Source organism: Tenrec ecaudatus, chromosome 15 (genome assembly GCF_050624435.1).
Source record: "Tenrec ecaudatus isolate mTenEca1 chromosome 15, mTenEca1.hap1, whole genome shotgun sequence".
NCBI lineage: Eukaryota > Metazoa > Chordata > Mammalia > Afrosoricida > Tenrecidae > Tenrec > Tenrec ecaudatus.
In genome coordinates, this window is record NC_134544.1 from 29,063,752 (window position 1) to 29,089,048 (window position 25,297).

The 25,297-nt window shown below is 51.0% G+C and overlaps 1 protein-coding gene across 2 annotated transcripts in view; it reads left to right on the plus strand.

Moving 5' to 3' along the window:
• LOXHD1 (lipoxygenase homology PLAT domains 1) overlaps positions 1 to 25,297 on the plus strand; it is a 148,561-nt gene that overhangs the window by 29,453 nt on the left and 93,811 nt on the right. For both annotated transcript variants that reach the window (XM_075532983.1, XM_075532984.1), the window contains exons 5-12: positions 7,328 to 7,426; positions 9,776 to 9,924; positions 13,490 to 13,613; positions 16,685 to 16,935; positions 21,288 to 21,423; positions 22,233 to 22,393; positions 23,724 to 23,810; positions 24,190 to 24,325. In XM_075532983.1, the coding sequence (XP_075389098.1) occupies positions 7,328 to 7,426; positions 9,776 to 9,924; positions 13,490 to 13,613; positions 16,685 to 16,935; positions 21,288 to 21,423; positions 22,233 to 22,393; positions 23,724 to 23,810; positions 24,190 to 24,325 (1,143 nt within the window). The remainder of the gene's footprint in view (positions 1 to 7,327; positions 7,427 to 9,775; positions 9,925 to 13,489; positions 13,614 to 16,684; positions 16,936 to 21,287; positions 21,424 to 22,232; positions 22,394 to 23,723; positions 23,811 to 24,189; positions 24,326 to 25,297) is intronic.

The window sequence follows — 25,297 nt, forward strand, 5'->3', positions numbered from 1 at the left end:
GCACATGGTCCGACCATCAGAGAGCAAGAGACCCAAGAACTAGCAAGGCGAGGCTCACCGAGCCATTTATCTCTCAACCCTTTAATTAACCCCACATGTGTTTATCAGCCAGGTTGGCACAATGAACCCTAACTATCTCACCCCTTAGTCTGGAATAATCTCATGAACATTACAAAAGAAACATTTTCATATTTCTGAACAAGATCAGAGTCGACTCCATGTGTTACAGAGTGGAATTGAGTTTCCTAATTTTTTCTTAGCTGTAATCTTTTCGGGGAGTCCCTGAGTGGCACAAAATTTTTCAAATCATTGTATTGGGGGCTCTTACAGCTCTTATAACATTCCATACACCAATTAGATCAAGCGTATTTGTACATATGTTGCCATCATCATTTCCAAAACATTTTCCACTTGAGCTTTTGGTATCAGCTCCTCTTTTTCCCCCTCCTTCCCCCATCCTCACGAATCCTTGATCAATTATATATTCTTATTATTATTTTGTGTCTTTTTTTAACAATTTATTGGGGCTCATACAATTCTTATCACAGTCCATACATATACATACATCAATTGTATAAAGCACATCTGTACAGTCTTTGCCCTAATCATTTTTTTCTCCTCTTTTCTTTTTTTACATTTTATTAGGGACTCATACAACTCTTATCACAATCCATACATATACATACATCAATTGTATAAAGCACCTCCATACATTCCCTGCCCCAATCATTCTCAAAGCATTTGCTCTCCACTTAAGCCCCTTGCATCAGGTCCTCTTTTTATTTCGTGTCTTACATGGTCCATTGTCTCCCTTCACCCACATTTCTGTTATTCGTCTCATTGAGGGGGGCTACATATCCAACCTTGTGATGGGTTCCCCCTTTCTCACACCACAATTGTTAAGACCGTGACTGGTAGCCACACAGAATGGTGATTCGAACTTACCCGGAGACGTGTTGCAACACAGGCTTGAGGATCTATCCTGAAAGGCCATAGCCTCAAAAGCCCTAGGGAGCATCCCTCGCCTGCACATATGGGCTGACCATGAATCAGAACAGACTCGATGGCCACGGCCGCAGCAGCTGCAACAGTAGTGATCTTTAGGAGGACAGACCGCCGGGCCTCTCTTCTGCAGCACTGATGGGTGGATTGACCCACCGGCCCTGGCGACGCTCAGTATTCCTCCCGGCCTGAGGACTGCATGGAAGGATGTCCAGTGAGTGTGGTAGGTTCAGCATGGGCCCAGGTTGACTGGAGGTTGTTCCCTGGTGGGACGTGGAAAGATCTGACTCCTCCTGGGCCTCTCGCTGCCAATAGGATGTCAATTCCTGCCTTCTGGCCAACTACTTGTCCCCTTCCACCCCCCGCCCCCCTACCCCCGCCGCCTCCCTACCCACAGACCCTCCCACCTTGACGTGTTCACACGATCGCGTGGCTTAGAGGAATTCTCAGCCCACGCCCATTGCTTCGGGAAAGCTCTGCCAACTTGGCAATGAGCCAGGCCTCTGAAGCCCAGCTGGCCTGGGGGCTGTTCACACCCCGGGGCTGTCAGAACCAGGCACAACAGCTCATGAATGTCTCAGACACAGGCCTCGTCAACAGTGGGCTGGCCCCCCGCTTCAGAGAGCCCCATCGCTGTCCTGCCCCAATCCTTGCTCCCAGCTGGGACCTGTTCCCTGGGCTTCCCGGGAGACAAGCTGTCTTCCAAGGGGGCATTTCATCATCTTTGGCGAGTACATAATAAGAAAAGTGGCAGCCAGTGCTGTCATCTGCGCTGTGGGGGCTGGGCCTGGTGCCCGGGAAAGAGGGAACCCACGGAAGAAACCACAGCTCAGCAGGTGGGTGGGAGCTGGCAGGTGTGGGCAGGGGCAGGCAGCATGCTCATCCAGACGCCCCGTCAGGAGCAAATGGGTCCACTTTTCCTTGGCGCTACCAGCCAGGGCTGGGCAGAAGGCTGCCTGGTACCTGGGGATTAGTGTCCAGCTCACACAGTCTCATCCCTGGTTGCTTCATCAGGTACCCAATTTCTACATGGCCCCAGCCCTCAGGGCTCCACAGTGCTTATCACACGGCTGCAGATGGGCACCCAGACTCGGGCACCGGGCCAGGGTGCATTGGAGGGAAAGGAGGGAGAAGACAGGGTCTTGGATGAACACACGAAGGGCACCTGCATTGGACTGACCTGCAGTGGATTAGGGGCCTGCCAGAGGCACCACACGGCCCTCCTGAGGGTTGGGCCGAATCAAGGAGCAGCCCGGAAGATGTCCCATCATAGAATAAACTCATTAGATGACTCCACTGGAAATACTGCCCCTGTGGGTCAGAGAGCACCTGGACTTCTGCCAGCCAAGAGCAATGTCAGCTGGCTCCTCCTCCACCCTCGGTTTCTTCCTCCGTGAAATGGGTACCCTGTCCTACAGGGGGCTTCCCCCATCGCCCAGGGTACCCCGCACTCGGCTGGCTGGGGAAGCATTGCTTCTGGAGTCCCGGGGAGGAGGCGTCGGGCCCACAGGCTGCAGCATGGTGACAGGTGGGCCGCCTGCCTCTTTCTCTTCTTCAGAACTGTTCCCAACAGCTCCCGCCGCCCATCTGCAATTAAAAAAAAAAACATCCCCGGAAGGAGTGGGATGGAGAGAGCGATTCAGACAGGGGCTCCAGGGAAGAGGACAGAGGATTTTGGAAAAAGGGACCTCTTTTCACCCTCCTTCCTGTCACAGAGGAGAGGACTGCGGTTTTGGGAGCCTGCCGTGGGGCAGGTCGAATCCGGCCTCTGTGCCCCTGAGCTTTTCTCCTACCTGGTCTCTGTCCTGCTCCGCAGACCTGTGCTCGCGTGAATGGAGGGGCCCCTTCTCCCTAAGAGCTTAGACTCGGGAGTGGAGAGAGCCTGGCCAGTAAATAATCATGGCCAAGGGATAGAATGTTCTAGAAGGAGGGTGAGCTTCATGCAGGAAGATGGGGACTCACTGCCGCTGGGTCCATTTGAGAACTGTCTCATGGGGGTTCCTGAGCCTGTCTGTCCATCTTTACTGGAGTGGAAGCTTCCTCTTTCTCTCGCAGAGCAGCTGGTGGGGTCAAACCACTGACCTTGTGCTTAGTAACTCCATTCCTAACCCACGGTCCTACACACAGGAGGGGACTTCGCCGAGGACCGGGGGTTTGTCCGGCTTTTCAGTGGAGTGGGGGTGCCTGGGGAGGCGAGCTGGCCTGAGCCCCGGTGACAAGGCTCATTGAGAAGGCTGGGGCAGGGCCTCCCACTCATCCACTTCTCTCCGGTGTCAGGCCCCACTCTTTCCTTCAACTTAATAGGCAGACTTTGGGGGATTGTAGGAAATGGTGTTCTGTCCAATATGTGGTTCTGACTTCAAACGGACTTTGTGTTCGCTTTCTCTGTGGAGACAGCACCTATTCTGTGATGGATTCAGACTCCCATTGACCCTGTAGGACAGAGGAGAGAGCTACCCATCAGGTTTCTGAGACTGGGAATCATTATGGGAACTGACAGCCTCAATCTTTTGCCTTGGGAACAACTGGTGTATTTGAACCAATGACTTTTTGGTTAGCAGCTCAGAGCTTAACCTACGGTGCTACCAGGACTCCTTGTGATTTGTGTTGCATGCACGACAATCTGAATTTCTGACACAGACATGGCCTTGGCCCCATCAAACTGGGGGTTTCTGCAGCACCCTCCAATGACTTCCTGCTGGTACCGCTCCCACAGGCTCTCCGGGTTAGCCAGCCAGTCCTCACCCGTTCCCCTAGTTCCTCAGCGCCCGACCCAGCTCCAGAGGTGCTGGTGCCAAAGTCAGCTTGAGGGGCTAAGCGTCTATGGTGCACGATTGGAGAGAAGATGCATCTCATTTTATGTGGGTTCAGTCAATGTCCCTGAAAGCGGCAGTGTAGAAAACGAGCAGCATTTTGCCCCGGGCATATCCGCAAGAGCTCTCTAACCGTGACGAAAGCCAAGCGGTGCGTGACAGTGGGTCTGAGCATGAGAGTGTGTCTGAGGCGAGCCAAGGTGTTTTCAATCACCTCCTGAGCATGTGGACGCTGACCACTGGAGACGGAGGGCCAAAGGAGAACAGAGGCCTTCGTATTTTCATGTGGCAGAAAAGATTGCATGCATACCTTGGACCGTCAGAAGGACGAACAAATACATCTTCAAAGAAGTACAGCCAGAAGGCTCCTTTGCAGCGAGGATGGCGGGACTCTGGGGTCTCAGGTGCTTTGGGCTTGTCCTCAGGAGGTTCCAGTCCCTGGAGAAGGACATCGTGTTTGGTAAAGTAGAGAGGGTCAGTCCAAAGGAGGAAGACCATGAAAGAAATGGTTTGGCACAGTGGTTACAACAGCGGGCACAAGTAGAAAGATGGTGCGCGTGTGGCACAGGACCAGGCAGTGTTGTGGTGTTGTGTTGTGGGTAGGGTCTTGGTGAATTGAAAACAGCCTAATGGTATGTCACAATGAGGATTTTGGTGAGTCTTTCCGGAGGGGCCCCATTCAACTCCTGATAGTAATCAGGATCCCAAATTCCTGACCATCCCTCCTTGTCACCTCTGCAGGTCCCTGGCTGAAAGGGCATTCTCCCTCTTCACACTCCCACCCACCCCAGGGCAGCCCCATAGAATCTCTCTCCTCACCATATTCGTCTCCTCCTCTGCAGAGCCTGTGACAGCTCATGCAGCTGAGCTTGGCTCTTAGCAAGTGGAAGTGAGGGGTGACAGGGTGTGAGTCAGCATGGGGGACTTCGCTGGGGGTGGGATCCATCACGTCAAATCCATCTCACTCCAACCCCCTGCCCCACCCCTCCCCTGCTCAAGTCCATAAAGTCATAGTTGTAAGGAAGCAAGATTCCGGGAGGGACGAAGGCAAGGAGACTCACCTCACCTCCCATCCATCCGTCCATTCATTCATTCATTCATTCATGATTCTCCGCTGCCTAAAAAAAGCTGGGCCACGTGACCGTCTGTGAGGCTGAGGCACGTTGGGTGTGGGATGTCCCCTTCCCCGTGGCAAGTGAGACAGCTCCCTTGTGGGGCATATGCTCCACTTCTCTCCCTGGAACATGATGGCAGCTGGTCAGCTCAGCTGTGCAGATGGCACCAGGATCTCGGGCTCGCTCTGACACCCTCCTGGCTTTGCCCCCCCGCAGCCTGGGATGACTCTCTGGAGATGCATTTTGTCCTGACTGTGGGGGTGGTGGATGCACCGGGTGCGGGGAGGGAGTGGGCTTGCCAATGCTTGCATTTCCTGGAAGCCCACACGGCAGATAGCTCCCGGCTGGCCTGCAGGGACAGATTTGCTGGGTGAGGAAGCAGCCTTGCGCCCCTCTCATGGGGTCTGTGGTATGAAGAAAGAGCAAGACTGGGCTTGTGCATCCTCTGGGTGGGACAAGACGGGCATAGCTGGCCTGTCACTGCAGCCCCCAGGCATGCCATCTGGATTTAGACAGCAATCGATTCCACCTCCACAGGACCCTGGCTCAATCCTGCGTGGTTCTGAAGACCCCATGGGCGTAGCCAGTATGCTGAGCTAATCCCACACTGTGTATGTTTTGGGTCAAAGCTCAAATTAGTTTGACTTTTCTGAGTTCACACTGACCTTGAGTAGAGAGTGCCAATTACTTGCCAGGCAGAGTTGTTGCAGACAGGTGTGCAGGTTCTGCACGGCACAAAGGCGACTGGGGGAAGAGACACCTTTCATACCATAGACAGTGTGGATTTGTGTATTTCTGACAGATCTCCAACAGAGGGAGGTAAGATGTCTTGAGAAAAAACAAACCAAACGTACTGCCATCGAGTTGATGCCCAGAGCGTCCCCGTAGGACAGGGTAGCACTGCCCCTCTCCTGATGAGAGGAGAAAACCTCCCTTTCCTCCCAAGGAACAGCTAGTAGTTTCGAACTGGGGAACTAGCAGATCATAGCTCAACACCTGATCACTTCGCCACCAGGGATTGAGAAAGGGACCTCCCCCACACCCTTATTTGCACAAAGGCAACGTGTGGGCTAGCGGTGTCATTGTTGTTGTTGTTAGTACTCACTGACCTGGATCCGGTCATGGGGACCCCATGTGTACGCTAGAGGGGTTTCAAGATCATAACCTTCTGGAAGCAGCTCACAGGGTCTATCTTCTGAGGACTTTTGGGAGGCTTTGAACTGTGAACCTGTCATCTCGTAGTTGTCCATTAACCACTTGTGCCTCATTGCTGAGAGGCCAGAGGGGCACAGCTTTAGAGATGTCACACCAAGTGGGCAAGTCACAGGTCAACCTAGAGCTGGCTTGGGCAGCAATGCATCGTCAGACCTTGTTGCTCTCAGACGTTCTCAAGAAGGGAGAGAAACTCTTAGCTGGCTCCTCTGCAGGTGGACTTTCCTCTCTCCCCCCATCTCTGCCTCTTGCTCCATCTCAGTCAGGCTGCGAGCAGAAGGTACAACATTTGTGATTGCAGAATTGGTGGCAGCCCCCATGAAGGAGGTGCCAGGGACAGCGGGGCTGGGACTCAGGCAACCATTATAATGGTCAGTTTCACACATTGGGCACAGAAGGCTGGGAAAGGGATCCTGCTACATAAACAAGAAGAAAGAAAGACAGCCAGCACAGGAAGGGAGAACGGAAGAGAGCTGCTTTCACCTAAGAGTTGTTGGCGTCTCCCCCAAGTCTGGAAGAATCTTCCACTCCTGACCACACGCACCACCCTCTGCCTTGGCTCCTAAGGCAGGTTCCAGGTGGGGAGACTTGGGCAGGGCTCCTCCTGTTGTCAAGTTGACCTTGACCCCCTTCCCCACTGGAGGCCACAGCCAAGGCGGAGGCTTGTGGGGCGACAGAGAATGAATCTTCTTCCATGAGTGGGGTAAATATGCAGGAAGCATGTGCAGCTGCGTTAAAGAGCCAACCTCTAAGCAGATGCTTGCTGGCCGCTGCCAGGGCCTCTGGACTTTGCGTTGGTCGTGTCCTGGACTATTTGCACACGCATTTGAGTTTCTTGTGTGGAATCCAGTTTATGCAAAGAATTTCTACCCTGTGGCTGCGATATGGAGAATGGACTGGAGGGGGAGCAGCACGTAGGAGAGATGCTGGAGGGCTGGGGCAGGATGGCATCTTAGATGTGAACTGCTGCACATGTCCCAGGCCACTGGGCTTAGATGAAAATAAAGATCCCTTCTACCCATGATTAAACTGCATGCGTATAGTTTGACAATGAACGCTGGGAGCCACTGTCAGGTGCCTCTCCTGCTGTGAGCGGTAGTGGGGATAAGCCACGCACTTCGGCACACTCATTGTTTTTCCTGGGGATCCTTAACAAGCGGAGACTTTCTCTGTCCTTGGCCCCAGGTAACAAGTATGAAGTCAAGGTGTACACCGGTGATGTCATCGGTGCAGGGACAGATGCCGACGTCGTCATCAATATCTTCGGAGAGTATGGAGATACAGGTAATGTGTTTGAAAGCCCTCAGCCCCAACCATGCCCACTGCTGCTGCTTAAGCGAATTGTTTGCCGCAAAGCCACGCAGGTCTGACGGGGCCTGGCAGTCACCTGGAGCACGTGACAAAAAGGCAGTGTTTGGGACCTGAACAGAGAAGCAGAAAAGGAAAGAATATGTGTGTGGGACTCGATGAAACCAGCTTTGGAGGAAGGCCGTTCAGGGACCTCGCTGGGATTCTCCTCTTGATGTGCTGTGTCGTGGCCTCGCCTGGCGGCAGGGCACCCATTCTGTGTTGGGATTGTAAGTGTGTGCTGTGCTTTCAGAATAAGGTGTGCTTGGTTTGGGGGTTGCTTACAAGTGTCCTGCATCCCCATGGAACTCATTCCCACTTACTCTCTGTCGCTCCATGTCCATTTCTAGTGCTTTGAAAAGCGGCCGAGGATGCCCTGCTTCAATGCCGTGGGTGGTTTGGGGGCAGGTCACAATGGGGCTGGGGAGAGAGACGCCACCTCACAGGTGCAGCAGGAACCCAGGAGCCAGACACAGCTGCAGGTACAGAGAGGAGGTCCAGGCCAGGAGACTTGAGAAAGGTGGTTTTCTCCTGTTTCCACCAATTTAATGGACCAACACAGGAGTCTGTAAAGCTACAAGTGCCTAAGATTTTTTTTTTAGTGCCCAGCATATGAAAGAATTAAAAATGTGTTGTTGATCTAGGATGAGAGAGAGATCCCCAGTGCCACCAGTGAAGAGGGCAATCCAATGAAAATACTCACTCTGAAACGACATGCAGCGCTTGGAAAGAGGGGACACTGAAGCTTAACAACCCTCGGGATGGCCTTTCATAGCGGTTTGGGGTCAGACAATGAAGCCTTTACAGTTAGCTCACCTCTGAAAGGCCTCTGGGTTGAAAAACAGACCTTGAAAAACGAATGCTTTGGGCCTATATCATATGTCAATCTGTCTGACACCTGATTTTACACTATTGAACTCGCTCACTGCCATCAAGTCAATTCTGACTCACCGCATCCTTAGAGGACAGGGTACAACTGCCCCTGTGGGGTTCCAAGACTGTAATTCTTCATGGGAGTAGAAAGCCTCACCTTTCTTTAGCAGAGTGTCTGGCTCCTGGTTTCAAACCGCTGACCTTGCAGCTAGCAGCTCAATGTATAACCCACTATCCCATCAGGACTTTTCTATTAGATGCCAGTTAAAACAATGAGATATCATCTCACCCCAGCACTAATACCAAAGTTCAAAAACTTAGAAAACAACAAAGTACATTTTAAAGTAATTAATCGAGGAAGGAATTATAATGCTGATACTCTGGTAACACACATTTGTAGACTACTGAAAAACTCCAAACCTATTGCAATTGAGACAATTTCCACTCAAAGCGACCCTATGGATCCATAGAGAGGCTCTTGGGATTGAACTGCTGACCTTGGCGTTAACAGCCCAATGTGCACACCAATTCCCCCATCGGGTTCCATTTTTGCTAGAACTACCATGGCATTTTCAATCCCTTCATATGCATGGGCCAGCTGGACCATGACAGAGGGAGACGGGAAAGGAAGAGACAACCCAGTGTGGACTGTGGTGCTGTGAAGAATAGGGAAGGTGCCACGCCCTGCCAAAAACACAACAAGCAGCTCAGCCATGGAGGAAGTACAGCTAGGACGCGCCTTAGAAGTGAGGACAGCGAGACTGGCTCACTCACTGGGGTCATGTTACCAAGAGGGACCCATTCCCAGAGGAGAGCATCATCACGCTTGGGGAAGTACAGGGTCAGTGTAACAGTAGGCCCAACCATAGCAACCATTGTGAGGATGGATGGCACCGGGCCAGGCAACGTCTTACTCTGTTAACATGGGGTCCCGTTGGGTCAGCCCCGGCTCAACAGCCGTTGTCAACGGCAACAAGAATGACTGTGTGTTGTGAGTTTCTGTTGAGTCCATTCAAACTCGTGGAGGCCCCTTGTGTGGAGAACAGAACTGCTCTTAGATGCAGCATTTTAACTCTGTGGCCTTTTGGAAGCAGATGGCCAAGCCTGTTTTATGGAAGTGCCCCTGGGTGGGTTCCAGCCACCAACTTTTGACCGGTGCTCAGCCTTTGGCGTGACTGTAATCCGGAACAGTCTCATGCGTGCAGGTCCCTGTTTGCCACCACGTTCATGTGCATCCCAGAAGGCTCTTGCAGGGAAACACTGCCGATTCAAGACAGGAGCTTTGGCTCTTGAGCCGGGCAACTTTGAAGAGAGGCATCCGCTGGTTCTTGACATGCCAGCGGTCACAGCACTTGGCGTTGCCCTTTCTCCTCCTCTCTCCTTTGATCATGGTCCGTGTGTCCGTGCACACAGGGGAGCGCAGGCTGGAAAGTGAAAAGGACAACTTTGAAAAGGGAGCTGAAGACAAGTTCACGCTGGACGCCCCGGATCTGGGGCAGCTCATCAAGATCAACATCGGCCACAACAACAAGGGGGCTTCTGCAGGCTGGTTCCTCTGCAAGGTGGGTTGAGTGGTGTGTCTGTGTGTCCTGGGGTGTGTGGGACTGACCCTTCCAAGCTCCGCCTCTCCTTCCTAGGCCTGCTTTCCTCTTCGACTGCAGACCCCTGGACGATTAGATCGCCCCTCTCGCTGCCCAAAGTCTTCGCCCATGTTATCACCTTCGTTGAAGACTCACCTTGCTCACCCGGCCGGTTGTCCTTAGCGCTGTGAGGGGCTATCAAGCCAGCTCTGACTTACAGTGATGCCGTGTTCAGCAGCACAAAGCACCGCTTGGTCCTGTCCCATCCTCACAAGCAGTACTGTGGGCGAGTCCATTGTTGCAGCTACTGCTGACAGTCTTCCTCTGCATACGGACCCTCCACTCCACTGAGCATGCTGTCCTTCTGTAGGACCCGGCCCCTCTTGATAACATGCCCCAAGCACATGCGATGCAGTCTTGCGATCTTTATTTTTAAGAAGTATCTTCCAAGGTAGATTTTTTTTTGGTGTGGCAGTCTATGGCATATGCAGTATTCTTCACCAATATCAAAATTCAAAGGCACCAATTCGTCTTCCTTATTTGTTGTCTGGCTTTCGCACATGTAAGAGGACCTGGACAAGGAGTCTTTTCTACCTGCTGCGTATTGCTGTTGGGTACAGTCCAGGAGACCTGCCTCATAGGGCTTCCTAGGGTGCAGTCTTTATGGGAGCAGATTGCTACAACTTGCTCTGGTGTGGGGTGACTGGTGGGTTAGAATTCATTTACATACCAATTTTTCAGTCATTTGATTGATGGATGGATGGATTGCTCCGATCCACCAAGTATCTCAACTCTGCTCAGGCACTTTCATCAGGGACCCAGCTGGTACTGTTGCTAGGGGTCACACAATCCTTTCTGACTCGTCGTGACCCTGCGTGGGACACACTGAAACTTGGACCAGTCCTTTGCTTTCCCTGCAGTGGCAGCTGTGCTTGTACCCATTGTTGCAGCCTCTGGATCAGACCATCTTGTTGAAGCTCTTTCTCTTTATGACGGATTGTTTTAGGTCTAGAGAAACCCAGTAACATTCATATGTATAAGAAAGAATTTTATATCAAGGAAGCATCCCAGCCTAGTCCCACCTAAGTCCTGGGGTACAATGCTGGCCGGAGCCATCGCCAGACTCAAGTAGCTGCAGGCCGATGTTGCAGAGAGGTGCAGTGGGATGCGGGAAGATCCAAGGCCCAAGGTCAATGGAAACATGGCGGGGCACTGACGCTCTCGGAATCGAGTGGCCCACATGGGGCCACCCCTGGAGGCAAGCACTGAGTTCCAGGAAGGTGAGGCAGCAGAGAGAAAGGAGGGGTCCCCAGTGTCTGAATTATAAAAACGCCACACCACCCAGAAGGCATCAGCAGGCTGTTACCTGATTGACAGGCTGGACTTCGCCCCTAGCCAGGAGTGTCTATCTGACACGCTCCCTAACCATCACACTCACCCTCTACATTAGCGAAGGATGCTCTTCTTTGGGGAGCTGGTCCTTCCTGCTAATGAGTCCAACACGCATGAGACAAAGTCTTGCCATCTTCGCTTCTAAGCAACAATCTGGCTGTTCTTCCAAGGCAGATTTGTTTGTTCCTCGGGCTGTCCCTGTTCCGCTCAATCTTCTTCACCAGCGCCGTCATTCAACGGTGTCAACTCTTCTTCCATCTTCCTTAGTCATCCATTGCCTGGCCTTCACATGTTTAAGAGGTATGGGAAGCACCCTGGCTTGGGGCAGGAGCACATTGGGCCTTTGACTTAACGGCATGCCATTCAGCGTCGGGAGTGGCTATTTCTTGCTCTTGAAACTGTGGTTGGCACATTAGTCTGTGCACAGTGTCAGGCAGGGGTGCTGCGTCCCTAGGGGACTTGACAGCTTCCCTGATAAACTGAACACTCCCCCAGCTCAAGGAGAGGCAGAGGAAGGGACCGTGAGGCAGAGAGCCGCCTGGCTCAGACCTTTGTTAAAGGCTCTCCCACCACAACGCTGGGAGGTGAAAGACAGAGGAATAGAAGCTAATACCACTTTCTTGTGCAGATGAGCTGGGAGAGGTTGGACTTCCTTCGCAGAATCCGCCCAGATCCAGATGTAAAAGTGCAGAAACTCAAAGGAATCAGCAGGCTCTGGGGAGCTGAGTCACACCAAGCAAACTCACAAGGGTCTGATTTAGAGCTCAGAGCTTGGATCTTGATTTATCTGAGAAGAGAAGCCTGGTGGGACAGTGGATGCCAGTCACAGACTCAGCTGCCATGCTCCCTTGGGAGGGTGGGGGTATCTCAGCGGTCCAGATCCCAGCCCAGGGTGGGCTTGATGGGCACTGGGTTAGAATAGGTGTCTATTATGCCTCCTTTCCACACTGTGGACGTGTTTGTCTTAGAAAACAAACCTCTCGTTGAAAACCAGAGCTCCTCTCTCTCAGACAGTCTTGGAAACAGCTGGGTCGACATTGACTCTTCACCCCCCCTCCCCCGATGGCACCCTGTGTTACTCTGATCTTGGGGCTTACCACTGGGTCTCCCGGCACCTTTCTGTGAGCATCTCAGCTGTGGACAGCACACTCTTCAGTCTGGGACAGCAATTCTCAGTTTGTGGGTTGCGACCCCGGGGGGTGGTGTCAAATGACCCTTTCACAGGGGTTGCTCAATTCATAACAGTAGCAAAATGACAGTGATGAAGTAGCAATGAAAATAAATTTATGGTTGGGGGGTCACCACAGCATGAGGAACTGTATGAAAGGGTCGTGGCATCAGGAAGGTTGAGAACCACTGGTCTGGGAAATTTGTCTCCAAGTGAGCCATCCAGAGGACACCGCAGGAACTTGGCACTTCCTGACCCCACCACCAGGCCCTGGGATGACTGTTGTCCGCTTTGGGGCTGACGGCTTTCTGACATGGGCTCTGCGTCTTGGCGACAAGGGTAGAATCCCCAGCGTCCAGCAGGTGAGGAAGACGACGGCCTGGCTGCCGCTGCCAACCCAGTGTTTAGGTCTCGTGCTCTGGCCCCGCAAGGACCGTCCTGCCAAGAGACTTCCTCTTCTTTTGATTTTTTATCATGTGAAAATAGGATGAGCAGGACACCTGCTAATTCAGCATGTTCACAATGGACAGCTCCTTGAGAGCTGATAAGCCAACAGGAAACTTCCCTTCATCAGCGTCAGGAACGGAATGCTTTCTGAACGCCACTTCCCTTTCTCCGCCCTCCTGTCCCTGCTACCTCTTCTAGACGCCGATCTCAGTGCATCGGCCTGTGCTAGGTGCTCCGTAGCAGTGAGGTCATGTGTGAGTGATCCTTCTGTGGCTGCCGAAGGTCCCTCAGCATTTCCTTGCCCTTCCATCCCACACTGTTTGCAGCAGTTGGGGGTGGGGGTAGGAGTGGCCCAGTCATCCACCCAGGAGGAGGTGATTCATGATCCCCCTGTGACTTCTAGTGCTCTGCAGGGTTTCCTCGCTCCCAGGCACGTCTCTGTGGTAACCATGAACTTGTACTTGCAGGAGACTCTCAAGTGAAGGAGGAGTGGGGTTGGCTGGCACTCAGCAACATTCATTTCCCCCTTTCCCTTCTCAGGTCGTCATCGAAGATATTGGAAATAAGCGGAAATATGACTTCCCTCTTAACCGCTGGCTAGCCTTGGATGAAGACGACGGCAAAATCCAAAGAGATATCTTAGTGGGCGGAGCAGAGACCACAGGTAGAGCTGGAGAGAGGAGACGATAAATGGACTAGTGTTTCTCATCCGTGGACCTGAGGCTCAAGACCCAGCACGAGCCCGTAGTGTCTGCGTATGGCCTTCTCTCTTCTCTGGAAAGTGTCCTGTTCTTCTGGGCTGGAGCCTGGGGCTCTGCTGATGTCAGAGGAGATGAAGAAATGAGCCTGAGCAGACACTACCTTCCCAGGGCAAAGGTGTTAGGCTGAAACGAGCCCTAAGCCACATGTGAACTCTCTCTCTCTCTCTCTCTTTTTTGCAATTGTATTGCTGTTTTATTTTATTTTTAATTTTTTTAGTTATTATTTTTTAAACAATTTATTAGGGGCTCATACAACTCTTATCACAGTCCATACATATACATACATCAATTGTATAAAGCACATCCATACATTCCCTGCCCCAATCATTCTCAAAGCATTTGCTCTCCACTTAAGCCCTCTGCATCAGGTCCTCTTTTTTTCCCCCTCCCTCCCCTTTCCCCCCTCCCTCATGTGCCCTTGATAATTTATAGATTGTTATTTTGTCATATCTTGTCCTATCCGGAGTCTCCCTTCCCCCCATTCTCTGCCGTCCCTCTCCCAGGGAGGAGGTCACATGTGAACTCTTGGCGAGCGTGCACATGGCTGCCTCCGAGCCCTTCCCAATACTGAGCATCATGACATGCCAGGCCGTCTCCTCAGCACCCGAATCACTGCATCCCCTTCCATCTTTACAACAATCCCCTCATGTAGGCACAGCTGCTGAGGCCCAAGGAAGTGAAGAGATCAGTCCCAGGTGCTCAGCCAGTAGGATTTGCTCAGCCTCCTGTCTGCTGAGTGCTGGGGCTTGACACCGTCTCATAGGAACCCTATAGGGCGCTACGGAATTTCACCAAGAGCTTGCAGTGCCTACGGTCACAGATGCTCTGTAAAATGGACTCTGATGGGATGCCCACCTGTGAATGATACCCATGCCAAACCTGCCTGTGGCCCACCTCTTCCTGTAGGAGAGCCCCTCTGTCTGATAAGATTCACATCCCTCTGCAAGTTAGGCCCAGCTCACCGTATCAGCACCTCTCCCACACTGCTTCTCCCCTGGCTTCCACACATGCCCCATTTCTTCCCACCAACCCCACACGGCCTCCCTTCTGACCCGTCTCTGTGGCTCTGCTCTCCCCCCTGTGATCCCTCCCTTGCTCCTCCCCCCACTCTTTCTCTCCCTCTCTCCTGGGAATGTGCATTTCCCTCAGCTTGTCTGTTATTTCTGCATCTCAGAGCCCTGCCCCGAGTCACTTCCTCGGAGTCCTCCTCTTCGCCATCACTGGGGAATTGACTCCGGCTCACGAGACCCTCTGTGTCAGAGCAGAGCTGTGCCCATACACATTCTTTTCTACCCGTTTATTCTGTTTTTGTTGTCGTGCTGAGAACACACACAGCAGAACATACCCCAGGTCAGCACTTTCTACACGGGCAAGTCTGTGCGATGAACTTTCCTGTGGGCTGTGCTCCCGCGGACCTACCCTCACCGCCCTCGGGACTGCCTGCCTCGTCTTCTGAGTTGCGGTTGTCAGTTTGAGCCCCTATAGAGAGAGCCCGTACAGAGGTTGGTCTGGATTCCACTTGACAGAGCTTTCAACGGCTGATTTGGGGAAATAGATCTCCAGGTTTTTCCTTCCAAGGCGCCCCTGGGTGGTTCAATCTTCTCACCTTCTGGCGAGAGACTGGACATGTTACAGGGCAGCATGTCTGCAGAGCAGCTCCTATGCGGGGGGCAAGCTTTCTCCCTTTCTCCAGGCATTTGGTCTGGACTCCTGGCAATTGCTTATGGGATTCACTGCTCCTCTGGTCCCGCTCTTTTCAACGTCTGCTTGCCACCTGTTTATTGTGAGGTGTGTCACATTTGCGACTAAACTTTAAAAATGATTTCCTTAAACACGTGTGTCAGAATAGATTTAGTGCAGGCCCCTCAGCCAGGTGACCTTTATTCGCCGCCTAGCGATGGAAGAAGAGGATGTAGAGCATTCAGTGGCTGAGAACTGCTTTGCATTTACACTCTGAGAGGATGTCTGTGGGAGACGCCACCGCCTGTGTCTCTGGACAATTAAGCTTGAGACCCATCAGGGGAGAGTGGTGGTCACTCCTGTTTTTTTAATCACCCAAAGGCCTGGCATACAGTAAGCACTTAGCAAATGCAGACTGAACCAAACAAGGTGGAAATGTATGCACCCAAACTATTGTCTGTGCAGTCTCCCAAAGGAGTTTGGGATTTGATTTCTCCGGGGTCAGGGGATGAAGGGATGAGGTGGAGGACTTCACAAGGCTTAAACTAAGCATCGCTGTCGGTTATGGAAATGGGGTGAAGCAATGCAGGGGCACCTTAGCAGAATGGCCTCTGATGATTTTTGCTGCTCTGTCCCCCCTTAGTGTTAAATCTTTCTCCACTTCCTCGCCTCCAGAATATCGTGTCCTCATCTTCCCTCTGACGGATCACAACCCCCAATGATCCACCCACCCCATACCTCCCCTCCCTCAGTTTTCCCACCCTGCCACACCAGGAGATGAAGAAGGACCTTCCTGGCCTCTACTAAAAATTACATTCTTACGTTATCAGTCAATGAGCAGGGTAAGTGAGTCAGATAACCCGAATATAAATTTCCATTAATGGAGTTGACTATTATAATTAGATTAGACATAACAGAATTCATCCGGCAGCTATTAATAATATGCATATGGTAATTAGCATTAATAATAAGTACTATTATTAGCCAACCCAAGTTCCTTCTCTTTGTTAATTTCCCATAACGAGGGCTGACAGCTTCCTGTAATAATACAAGCAGTTTACTTCCAAACTCTCACATGGACATACAAACTCTTCTCACAGGGACACACAAACTCTTGAAGAGAGAGAGAGGCCGAGCAAGGGGGGATTGCCCCCTCGTCTAGGGGAGGGAGATGGGGAATTCTGGAAGAGGGAGGGCCTTAGGGGGCCTGGGAGGGGGATGGAAGAGGCAGGAAGTGGATCTTTTGATGTGGCTCACCTTGAACCCTCTCCCGCCCCTCTTGTCTCCACACCAGCTATCTCATACATTGTCACTGTGTTCACTGGGGATGTCCGGGGAGCCGGGACCAAATCCAAAATCTACTTGGTCATGTACGGGGCCAGAGGCAACAAGAACAGTGGCAAGATCATGCTGGAGGGTGGCGTGTTTGACCGAGGCCGGACGGACATCTTCCATATTGACTTGGCGGCCCTCCTCAGCCCCCTGAGCCGGGTCTCCATCGGGCACGGGAACGTGGGCGTCAGCAGAGGCTGGTACTGTGAGAAGGTAAGCCTTCCCCCTCCACCGCTCTCTTCTCTCACTGGCACATAGATGTTCGACTCGACTTGCTTCCCACTTTGGACCACTTATGGAGCACATAGGTCATGCATTCCTTTGGGCTCTTTGGGTGGTAGCAGGTCCATTGACCTGGTCTTGCTGGTGATCCAGAATAGGGGCTGTTCAGTCCGTGCCCAACACAGGTAGGTGATCAGGGAGGCACTCAGTCAGAGCTTAGTGACCATCCAGTGTCCTGCTGCAGAGCTTCATCTCAGCTTTTAAATCTCGCAATCAAAACTATTTGTAGAGATATGTTTTTATTGGGGGACACTTAGCATTTAAAAAACCCACGCCAAGTGCAGGTGAGAGTTTGAAGGTGACAAAACAAACCTCCGTTGTCTCCACCCGTGCTGAAGAAGCAGAATAGGTCATTCAGAAAGGAGGAGGAAGGGAAACAGGAAGCAGAGGGAGGAAGTGGCACAGGCGGCGGCCCTGAGGGGATGGTGGCGGTTGAGCTGATACAGACGCACATGAGTTGCTGTACGGCAAACTGATGCTCTGCTCAGGAAACCTTCACTCAGCTCACAAGAAAAAGCTGCAAGTGAACAAATAAGTAAATAAATATCCGCACACCTTTGAAGAAAGGAAATTGTATTCCCAGAGCTTTTAAAATCATTTTATTGGGGGCTCATACAATCTTATCACAATCCATCCATCCATCCACTGTGTCAAGCACATTTGTACATTTGTTGCCTTCATCATTCTCAAAACATTTTTTTCTACTTTCGCCCTTGTTATCAGCTCCTCATTTTACCCCTCCTCCCTCCCCCATCTTCCCTCCTTCTCCCTTGATAATTTATAAATTATTACCTTTTCCTGTCTTACATTGTCTGATGTCTCCCTTCACCCACTTTTCTGTTGCCCGTTCCCCATTGTGATCAGTTCCCTCTCTCTCCCCCACCTTCTCCTTACCCTCCTGGTATCACTGCTCTCATTGGTCCTGAGGGGTTTATCTGTCCTGGATTCCCTGTGTTTCCAGCTCTTTTCTGTACCTGTGTACATGCCCTGGTCTAGCCAGATTTGTAAGGTAGAATTTGGATCATGATGGGGGGGGGGAATAAGCAGTAAAGAACTAGAGGAAAGTTGTATGTTTCATTGTTGCTACACTGCACCCTGACTGGCTGGGCTCCTCCCTCTACCCTCCTGTAAATAGATGTCCAGTTGCCAGATTGGCTTTGGGTCTCCACTTCGCACCCCTCCTCATTCACAAGGATATGATTTTTTGTTCTTTGATGCCTGATACCTGATCCCATAGACACCTCGTGATCATACAAGCTAGTGTTATTCCTCCCTGTGGGCTTTGTTGCTTCTTAGTTAGATGGCCACTTGTTTATCTTCAAGCCTTTAAGACCCCAGAGGCTAAATCTTTTGATAGCCTGGCACCATCAACTTTCTTCACCACATTTCCTTATGCACTCACTTTGTCTTCAGTGACTGTCAGGAAGGTGAGCATCATGGAATGCCAGTTTAACAGAACAAAGTGTTCTTGCATTGAGGGAGTATTGAACAGAAGCCCAATATCCATCTGCTGCTTTAATACTAAACATAAATAAATGCACATGGATTATTTCCCCATCATCATATCCAAATATATTTACATATGTACTTACCTGTATTTAGACCTCTATAAATGCCCTTGGCCTCCTAGTTCTTTCCTCTAATTCCTTTTAATTTCCTCTTCTCCCATTGTCACATTCAGCCATCCTTTGGGCTTCAGTAATTCCTCTCAGTTACATTGCCCTGATGAAGCCCTACCAGGCCTCCTACATCCTCCTCGCCATCAATTTTTGATCACTTGTTGTTTCCTTGTCCCTGGGTTTGTTAACACCTACTTCCTTTCCCCCTCCTCCCCCTCTCTCGTGTCCCTCTGGAACCATCACTTCCATTGTTTTCTCTTCCAGATTATCTTTCCCACCTGTCTTACCTTGATAGACCTGCAGAGATAATAATATGCATAAAAAACAAGACAGAGAAAAACAAAGCAACAAAGGAAAACAAGACCACCACCACCACAACAACAACAACAAAAACCAATGACAAAAAAAGAAAGGCCTGTAAATAGTTCAAGGTCTATTTGTTGACCTTTAGGAGTGTTTTCTGGTTGAGTCTGATGGGGTGCCAGGCCCTGGCCCCAAAGTCTATTTTTTGTATTCCCTGGGGACTTCGTTGCTCTGTTCCCCTGGCTGTTCTGTTGCAGGCCCTTAGTGCTTTGCCTCAGTATGGTTGGGTCAGATGGGCCACAATTCCCACACTGTGTCTCCAGTGTTGTCCCCCATAGCGCTATGAGTCAGTGAGGGATGTCATGTCTCCTGGTGGGGCCGGTGCTAAGGTCCTCTCTGTGCATTGGCTGCTCTGAGCAAGAATATCGTCCTCAGGGCTTGGTGGGTCAGAATGTGTTCCACTCTCTCTTCCTCCCCTGTCATTTGCTCCTGTGTGCTCTGATTGGACATGTCCCTCTCTCTGAGCTGTAGCTTCAGTGCTGCCCTCGGAAGTGAGCTCTTCTGCAGGGAGGGAGGGCTGTGCACGTCGTTGGGATTGCGGCCGGCCCCTCTGTTCCTTCCCATCCAATGCTCTTCTCTCCCCCAAAGGGCGGGCAGTATTATGGGTTGTGTCTGTGTATGAAGGGCCTTCCTAAATTTCATGGAAAGATGGAATTGAAAAATAATGGGATCTTCCCACAAACTTTATGATCCTTTGGGATGTTTATTAAGAATATTAACAAGTAATATTTTTCTTTTTCCAAAGTGAAGTCATGCATTGTTCTGTGACTGGTTTATTTTACGTTTAAATTTTTTTTAAATTAAGTTTTAGTGACATATAATTCACATGTCATCCAGTTCAATCATCTAGACCTATTAAAAAGACAGGTGCAATCATGATTGCAATCAGTTTTAGAACAACACACACACACATACACACACCCCAATAACAAAATAAAACAGAAAACTTTCCGTTGAAAAGCTAAAAGAAAATAATAAAAACAAAGGCAAATTTCAAATGGGTCAGAAGGGACAACAAATAATAAGGTGTTAAATTTTAACGTAACTATATCACTTCCCAGTGAACTTTGTCTGATAGTGAGGCTATTTACGCCTCAGTGATCAGAGGTGATTCACCAGAGGCTTGGATAGTGGGAATCCTGAAAACAGATTTTGAGCGTTCCCGGTCCTCTGTAGCCTTCTGCATACTGGGTACTCAGAATTTAAGCTCTAACACTGTTCCCGCTGCCTGCCTTGGATTTTATTATGTACAGTCCTTGGCTCACACAGGCTGGTGTGCTTCTTCCATGTGGACTTAGCTGTCACCTCCACAAACTCTTGGAAGCTCCCTCTTGTATATGGTCTGTAATTTGCAGTTTCTACTCTTATGCTTCACACAGTCATCTGAATTGCTTATTTCTCTTCAATAGGATTTTCCATTGTAGGATTTGATTACAGTGTATGGGCTCTCTTTGGGCGACTGGTCTTTGATCTGCTTCATTTGCACTTTTGCACTGCCTTGATTTTGTGCCTAATTGGCTCCTTTGGTATCTCAAAAGTGATGGGCTTAAAACACACTGTGTTAGTCTGGGTAGACTAGAGAAACGAATCCATGGACACGCATATGTGCCTAAGAAAGAGATTTATAAACAAGAGCAATTGTACATTGAGGAAACATCCCAGCCCAGTCCAGATCAAGTTTGTAAGTCTGATATTAGCCTATAGGTCCAATACCAATCTATAAAGCCCTCTTCAGACACACGAAACACATGCAATCACACTGAATGTAGAAGATCACGGGCCAGTGGGTAGAAAGTCTTTGGATCCAGTGGCATTGGAAACATCTTGGTGCTGGCAGGGGTCTCTGCATGCCTTCCCAGGGCTGCATCAGGGTGGGTCCATGTGTCTTGTCAGCTGCTATGTCTCCCTGGGTGTGAGCAGAGAGTCTCTCCTACCTCTAAGGAGGAAGTACCCGATTTCCCAGAATTCTCAGAAGGCCATGCCCACACAGAAGTCTCATTGGCTATCTCCAGATTGACAGCCTAGACTCCACCCCTACACTCTTCATCCTTAGGTGATTGACACCTATACACCCTGTACGAATAAGGCCTCATTAATACAGCAAAGAAAACCCTAGTATCAAATGGGAGAGCGTCCATAGGCCTAGTGGTGAGGATGTCCACATATATAGTTTTTGAGGGGACACAATTCAATTCATGGCCGGGTTACAAAGTAGCCGTGCTGAGGGGGCTTGCTGAGCACTGCCCGGAGGTCTCAACCAGGGGACCCTCTGCAGGAGGCTCTTGTGGTCTGCTTTCCCAGGTGGTGATCCTGTGTCCCTACACCGGCATCCAGCAGACCTTCCCTTGTAGAAACTGGCTGGACGAGAAGAAGGCGGACGGTCTGGTTGAGAGACAGCTCTACGAGATGGTGTCTCTCAGGAAGAAGAGGCTGAAAAGTAAGTGCAGGGGTCGCTGGTTTGCTGGCCTCTCAGACCGAGGCAGCAAAAAGCCAGGCTCTCAGAGCACTGGACAAACTCTTCAGGACGGTTCGGCCGTGCTTGGAGGGAAGTGGAAGGGGCCCCTGGGAAGCTCAGTTCTCCAAGGTCAAGGTCACATGAACTGCCCAAGTTGGAACCAAGGCTGATCTTCCAGGGTCTTCGAAACACCGGAATCTGCTGTGAGGGGCTGGATGGGAAGTGGCATGGGCCTAACAGTGTCCTCCGGCGCACAGCACCCGGGGAGGGTGGCATGGGTGCTTCACCTTATTTTAGAACGCCCTAACAGTACTCAGCCCTAAGAAGGACTGTTAAGGCTCCTTCTTTCGAATAGCAATGAACCCTTGATAGGTGTTGTCTGGTCCGTTCCACCTCGTGGGGAACCTGTGCACAAAGCACTGCCCGGTGCTGCCCCGTCCTCAGCCATTGCTAGGTTTGAGCCCCATCGTCGCGGCTACTGGGTCAATAGATCTTGTTCACGATCTCCCTTGTTTTGCCCACCCCCTTCTTGACCAAGAGCCACGTCCTGCAGGGAACGGTCTCCCTGATCACATGTCCAAAGTCCTGCCATCCTCGCTTCTAAGCAACATTAAGGCTGTGCTTCTACCCGGAACGAAGCCCTGGCCTCCTGCCTTTGACGCTGGCCGCCGGGGAAACGCCCGTGCAGAGCCTTCCCTTCGGTCTCTGATTTGCCTCCCCCTCCCCACTGGTCACAGGAAACCCTTTTTGCTTCTTCTAAGCTTACGGTGCAACTTGGTCTGTCTCTGTAGAATTTCCTTGGTCCTTGTGGGTCTGGACGACTGACCTGAAGAAAGCGGGGACCAATTCTCCCATCTTTATCCAGATCTATGGCAAGAAGGGGCGCACGGACGAGATTCTCCTGAACCCCAATGCCAAGTGGTTCAAGCCGGGCAAGATTGAGAAGTTCACGGTAGGGCAAGCAGAGGAGGAGGAGGAGGAGGAGGAGGAGGAGGAGGAGGAGGAGGAGGAGGAGGAGGCATTTGTCATGTGGGGTCCTGCTTTTCTCCAGTTCAACTTTATATGTGTTCCCCGCGTCCCCTTGAAGAGTCACAAGGCACAATGAACACGTTTACAACATCAGTCTCTCTGCCATCAGCCTATTCCAACTCACAGTGACCCTACAGCACAGGGTCGCTTCTGAGAGTTTACGTCCTGATAGGAGTAGACAGCCTCATCTTTCTTCCACGAAGCAGCTGGTGGGTTCAAACTGCTGGCCGTATAGTTAGCAGTTCAATGCACAATCCACTGTGCTACCAGGACGCCCCAGGCCCTTACGAAAAGGGACCCATTTGATGAAGAAGAAAGGCATTGAACGGGCAGTTCAGGTCTCTCACAATGGTACCGTGGTTAAAGGGCTGAGCTGCTTACTGAAAGATTGGCAGTTCGCACCCACCAGCCGCTCTGTGGGGGAAAGCTGTGGCAGTGCATTTCTGTAACATGACAGCCTCGCAGACTCTCTGAGGCAGTTTAGCCTGGATGTAGGTTTCACTCTGAGTTGACATCTACTCCCTGGCAATTGGTGTGGGGAAGCCCCCATTCAGACAATCCAGAGCCAAGCCTCAGCACAAAAAATAGTATGTCATGTCCTGGGCACGCAGGAGCCAATGACCTGAGGATCCTGGCACAGAGACCCCGAGCACATGCGTGTAACGGCCCAATCTGGACCAAATGGGAGGGAGGGCTACCTTTCAAGGAACGTGTGAATTTTAAAATATTTGAAAGGAAATGCAGATTTTAAACGGTTGAGTTCATCTAGACAGAAACGAGAAAGCTAACAACAACAACAACAGAATAAACCTCAATCGAAAAGAAGGCAGACAGAATCAACAGCTGGGACAATGTTACAATGAGTCCAAAGGGAGCTCAGATAATAAGGTGTTAGTGTCACCTTTGCTGCATTGGCCGCATCCACTTTCCAGTGCCCTCTGCAGGACAGCGAGGCTCTTCCCATCCCTGGCCCATGGTCGGAGGGCATTCACCAGAGCCTCAATTCGTGATCGGTGTTCAGTTGCACCGGCTCTACAGCGCATCTTGCTTACATACGATAGTGTCGCACGAGGCAGGGGAGAATAGAGTATGTGTCGATGGCTGGAAGCAGACCCATCTCCACTGCTGAGAAACCAACACAGAACTGGGGGTCGGGTGTGTGTGGGGGGGTCCCCTTGGCAGTGAGCCCGCTGTGAAGATGGGCACATTTCACTTGGTTCTGCCCACTTAGACTTTTTAATTGTTGGTCACAGATTGAAATCCCAGATCTGGGCATGTTTTATAAGATCCGGGCGTGGCATGACAGAAGGAGCCCCGGCTCTGGCTGGCATTTAGAAAAGGTGAGTGTGATTTGCCATCTTGGAAGGGACAGGCGGTTGGGAGAGGAACCGGAATGGTCCATTTCTATGATCCTGCCACCTGTTTGCCACGGAATTTAATGGGAGCAGGGACAGAGAAGGGGTACGGCAAGGCCTGAATTTGGATATAGCACAGGACAGGACTTCCAACGTTGTCTGAGAAAAAGCTCAGGCCATCCAAAGCTTTGCATTTTCCCCCAGCCACCTGGCTGCTACGCAGGTGTGGGTGCCCAGGGGAGCAGGGGGAAATGTTAACCTGGTACTGCCTGCAGAGGTGACCTTGGTGCCTTGGCTGAATGGGACTGAGGGCCTGGAGGGATCTCTCTGGTAAACACTTGCCCACTCCAGGACTTTCCTCCAGATGACCTTGATGAACACTCTGACCAAGGACAAGTATAACTTCAACTGCAATCGCTGGCTGGATGCTAACGAGGACGACAATGACATCGTGAGGGAAATGACCGCAGAGGGTCCAACGGTGCGGAGGATCATGGGCAGTAAGTCCTGACCAGCTGTCTGTCCTGGGGAGCTCCTTTCTCTCCAGTCTATTTTGCTGTTATTGTTGATGAGCACATAGCAGACCATACATGAATTCAGCAGCTTCTGCTCACACTGTTCAGTAGCCACAATCATGTTCTTCAAGGCGAGCGCCGATCTCACCTTCCCCCCGCGTGTTCCTGCCCCATCGCGTAACCTCACTGCTTCCTGCATTTCTTATCTGGCTTGTGGAGGGGCTGCCATCAGTTTGAGCTCATATGGATAGATCGTAAACGAACATAACGCTCAAGGCAGACGTTCCTATTAGCTAAGCTGAACTGTTGTTTGGTTTCAAGAGGGTTTCAGGGGGATACTTTTGGTTAAAAGTCTAACAATGACTTCAAGGCAATAGTTTCAAGGGTCTCCAAGAAGTCTAGGGTCCATGACACGAGAAACCCTGTTCTACATTTCCCTCCCAGTGATCAGGATTCTTCAATGGAATCTCGGGTCAAAATGTTCAGTAACGGAGGCCAGGCACCCCCCAGTTCTGCTGGTCTCAAGACCAGGGAGGCAGTGGTTCATGGAGGCCATTGGCAACAACACCACATCCTCGTTCTGTTCCTGACTGGCTCCAGGGTCATAGAGACCCACAGTGCCAGGGCGGCCACTTGAAATCTGTTAACGCCCATGAACTACACAGTGAACAAGGAGGCAGGCTAGAGACGCTAAACATCGTATCAGGCCAAGTCACTGGGAGGGCCTATGAGACCCGGCCTCTAACCTCTGAACCAAGGAACCAATCCCCAGTCTTTCCAGTTCTACAGAACCACCTTCAGCAGCTGCTCTTTTTTGTTGTTGTTTGGTTGTAAATATTTTTACATACAACTTTTCTGGATTAACTTTTTTTTACAAATATGCAATTATACTGACCACAATCCCAATAATTGATTGTGAGACCCTATCCTAAATCAATGGGACATTTCTGTCATCAA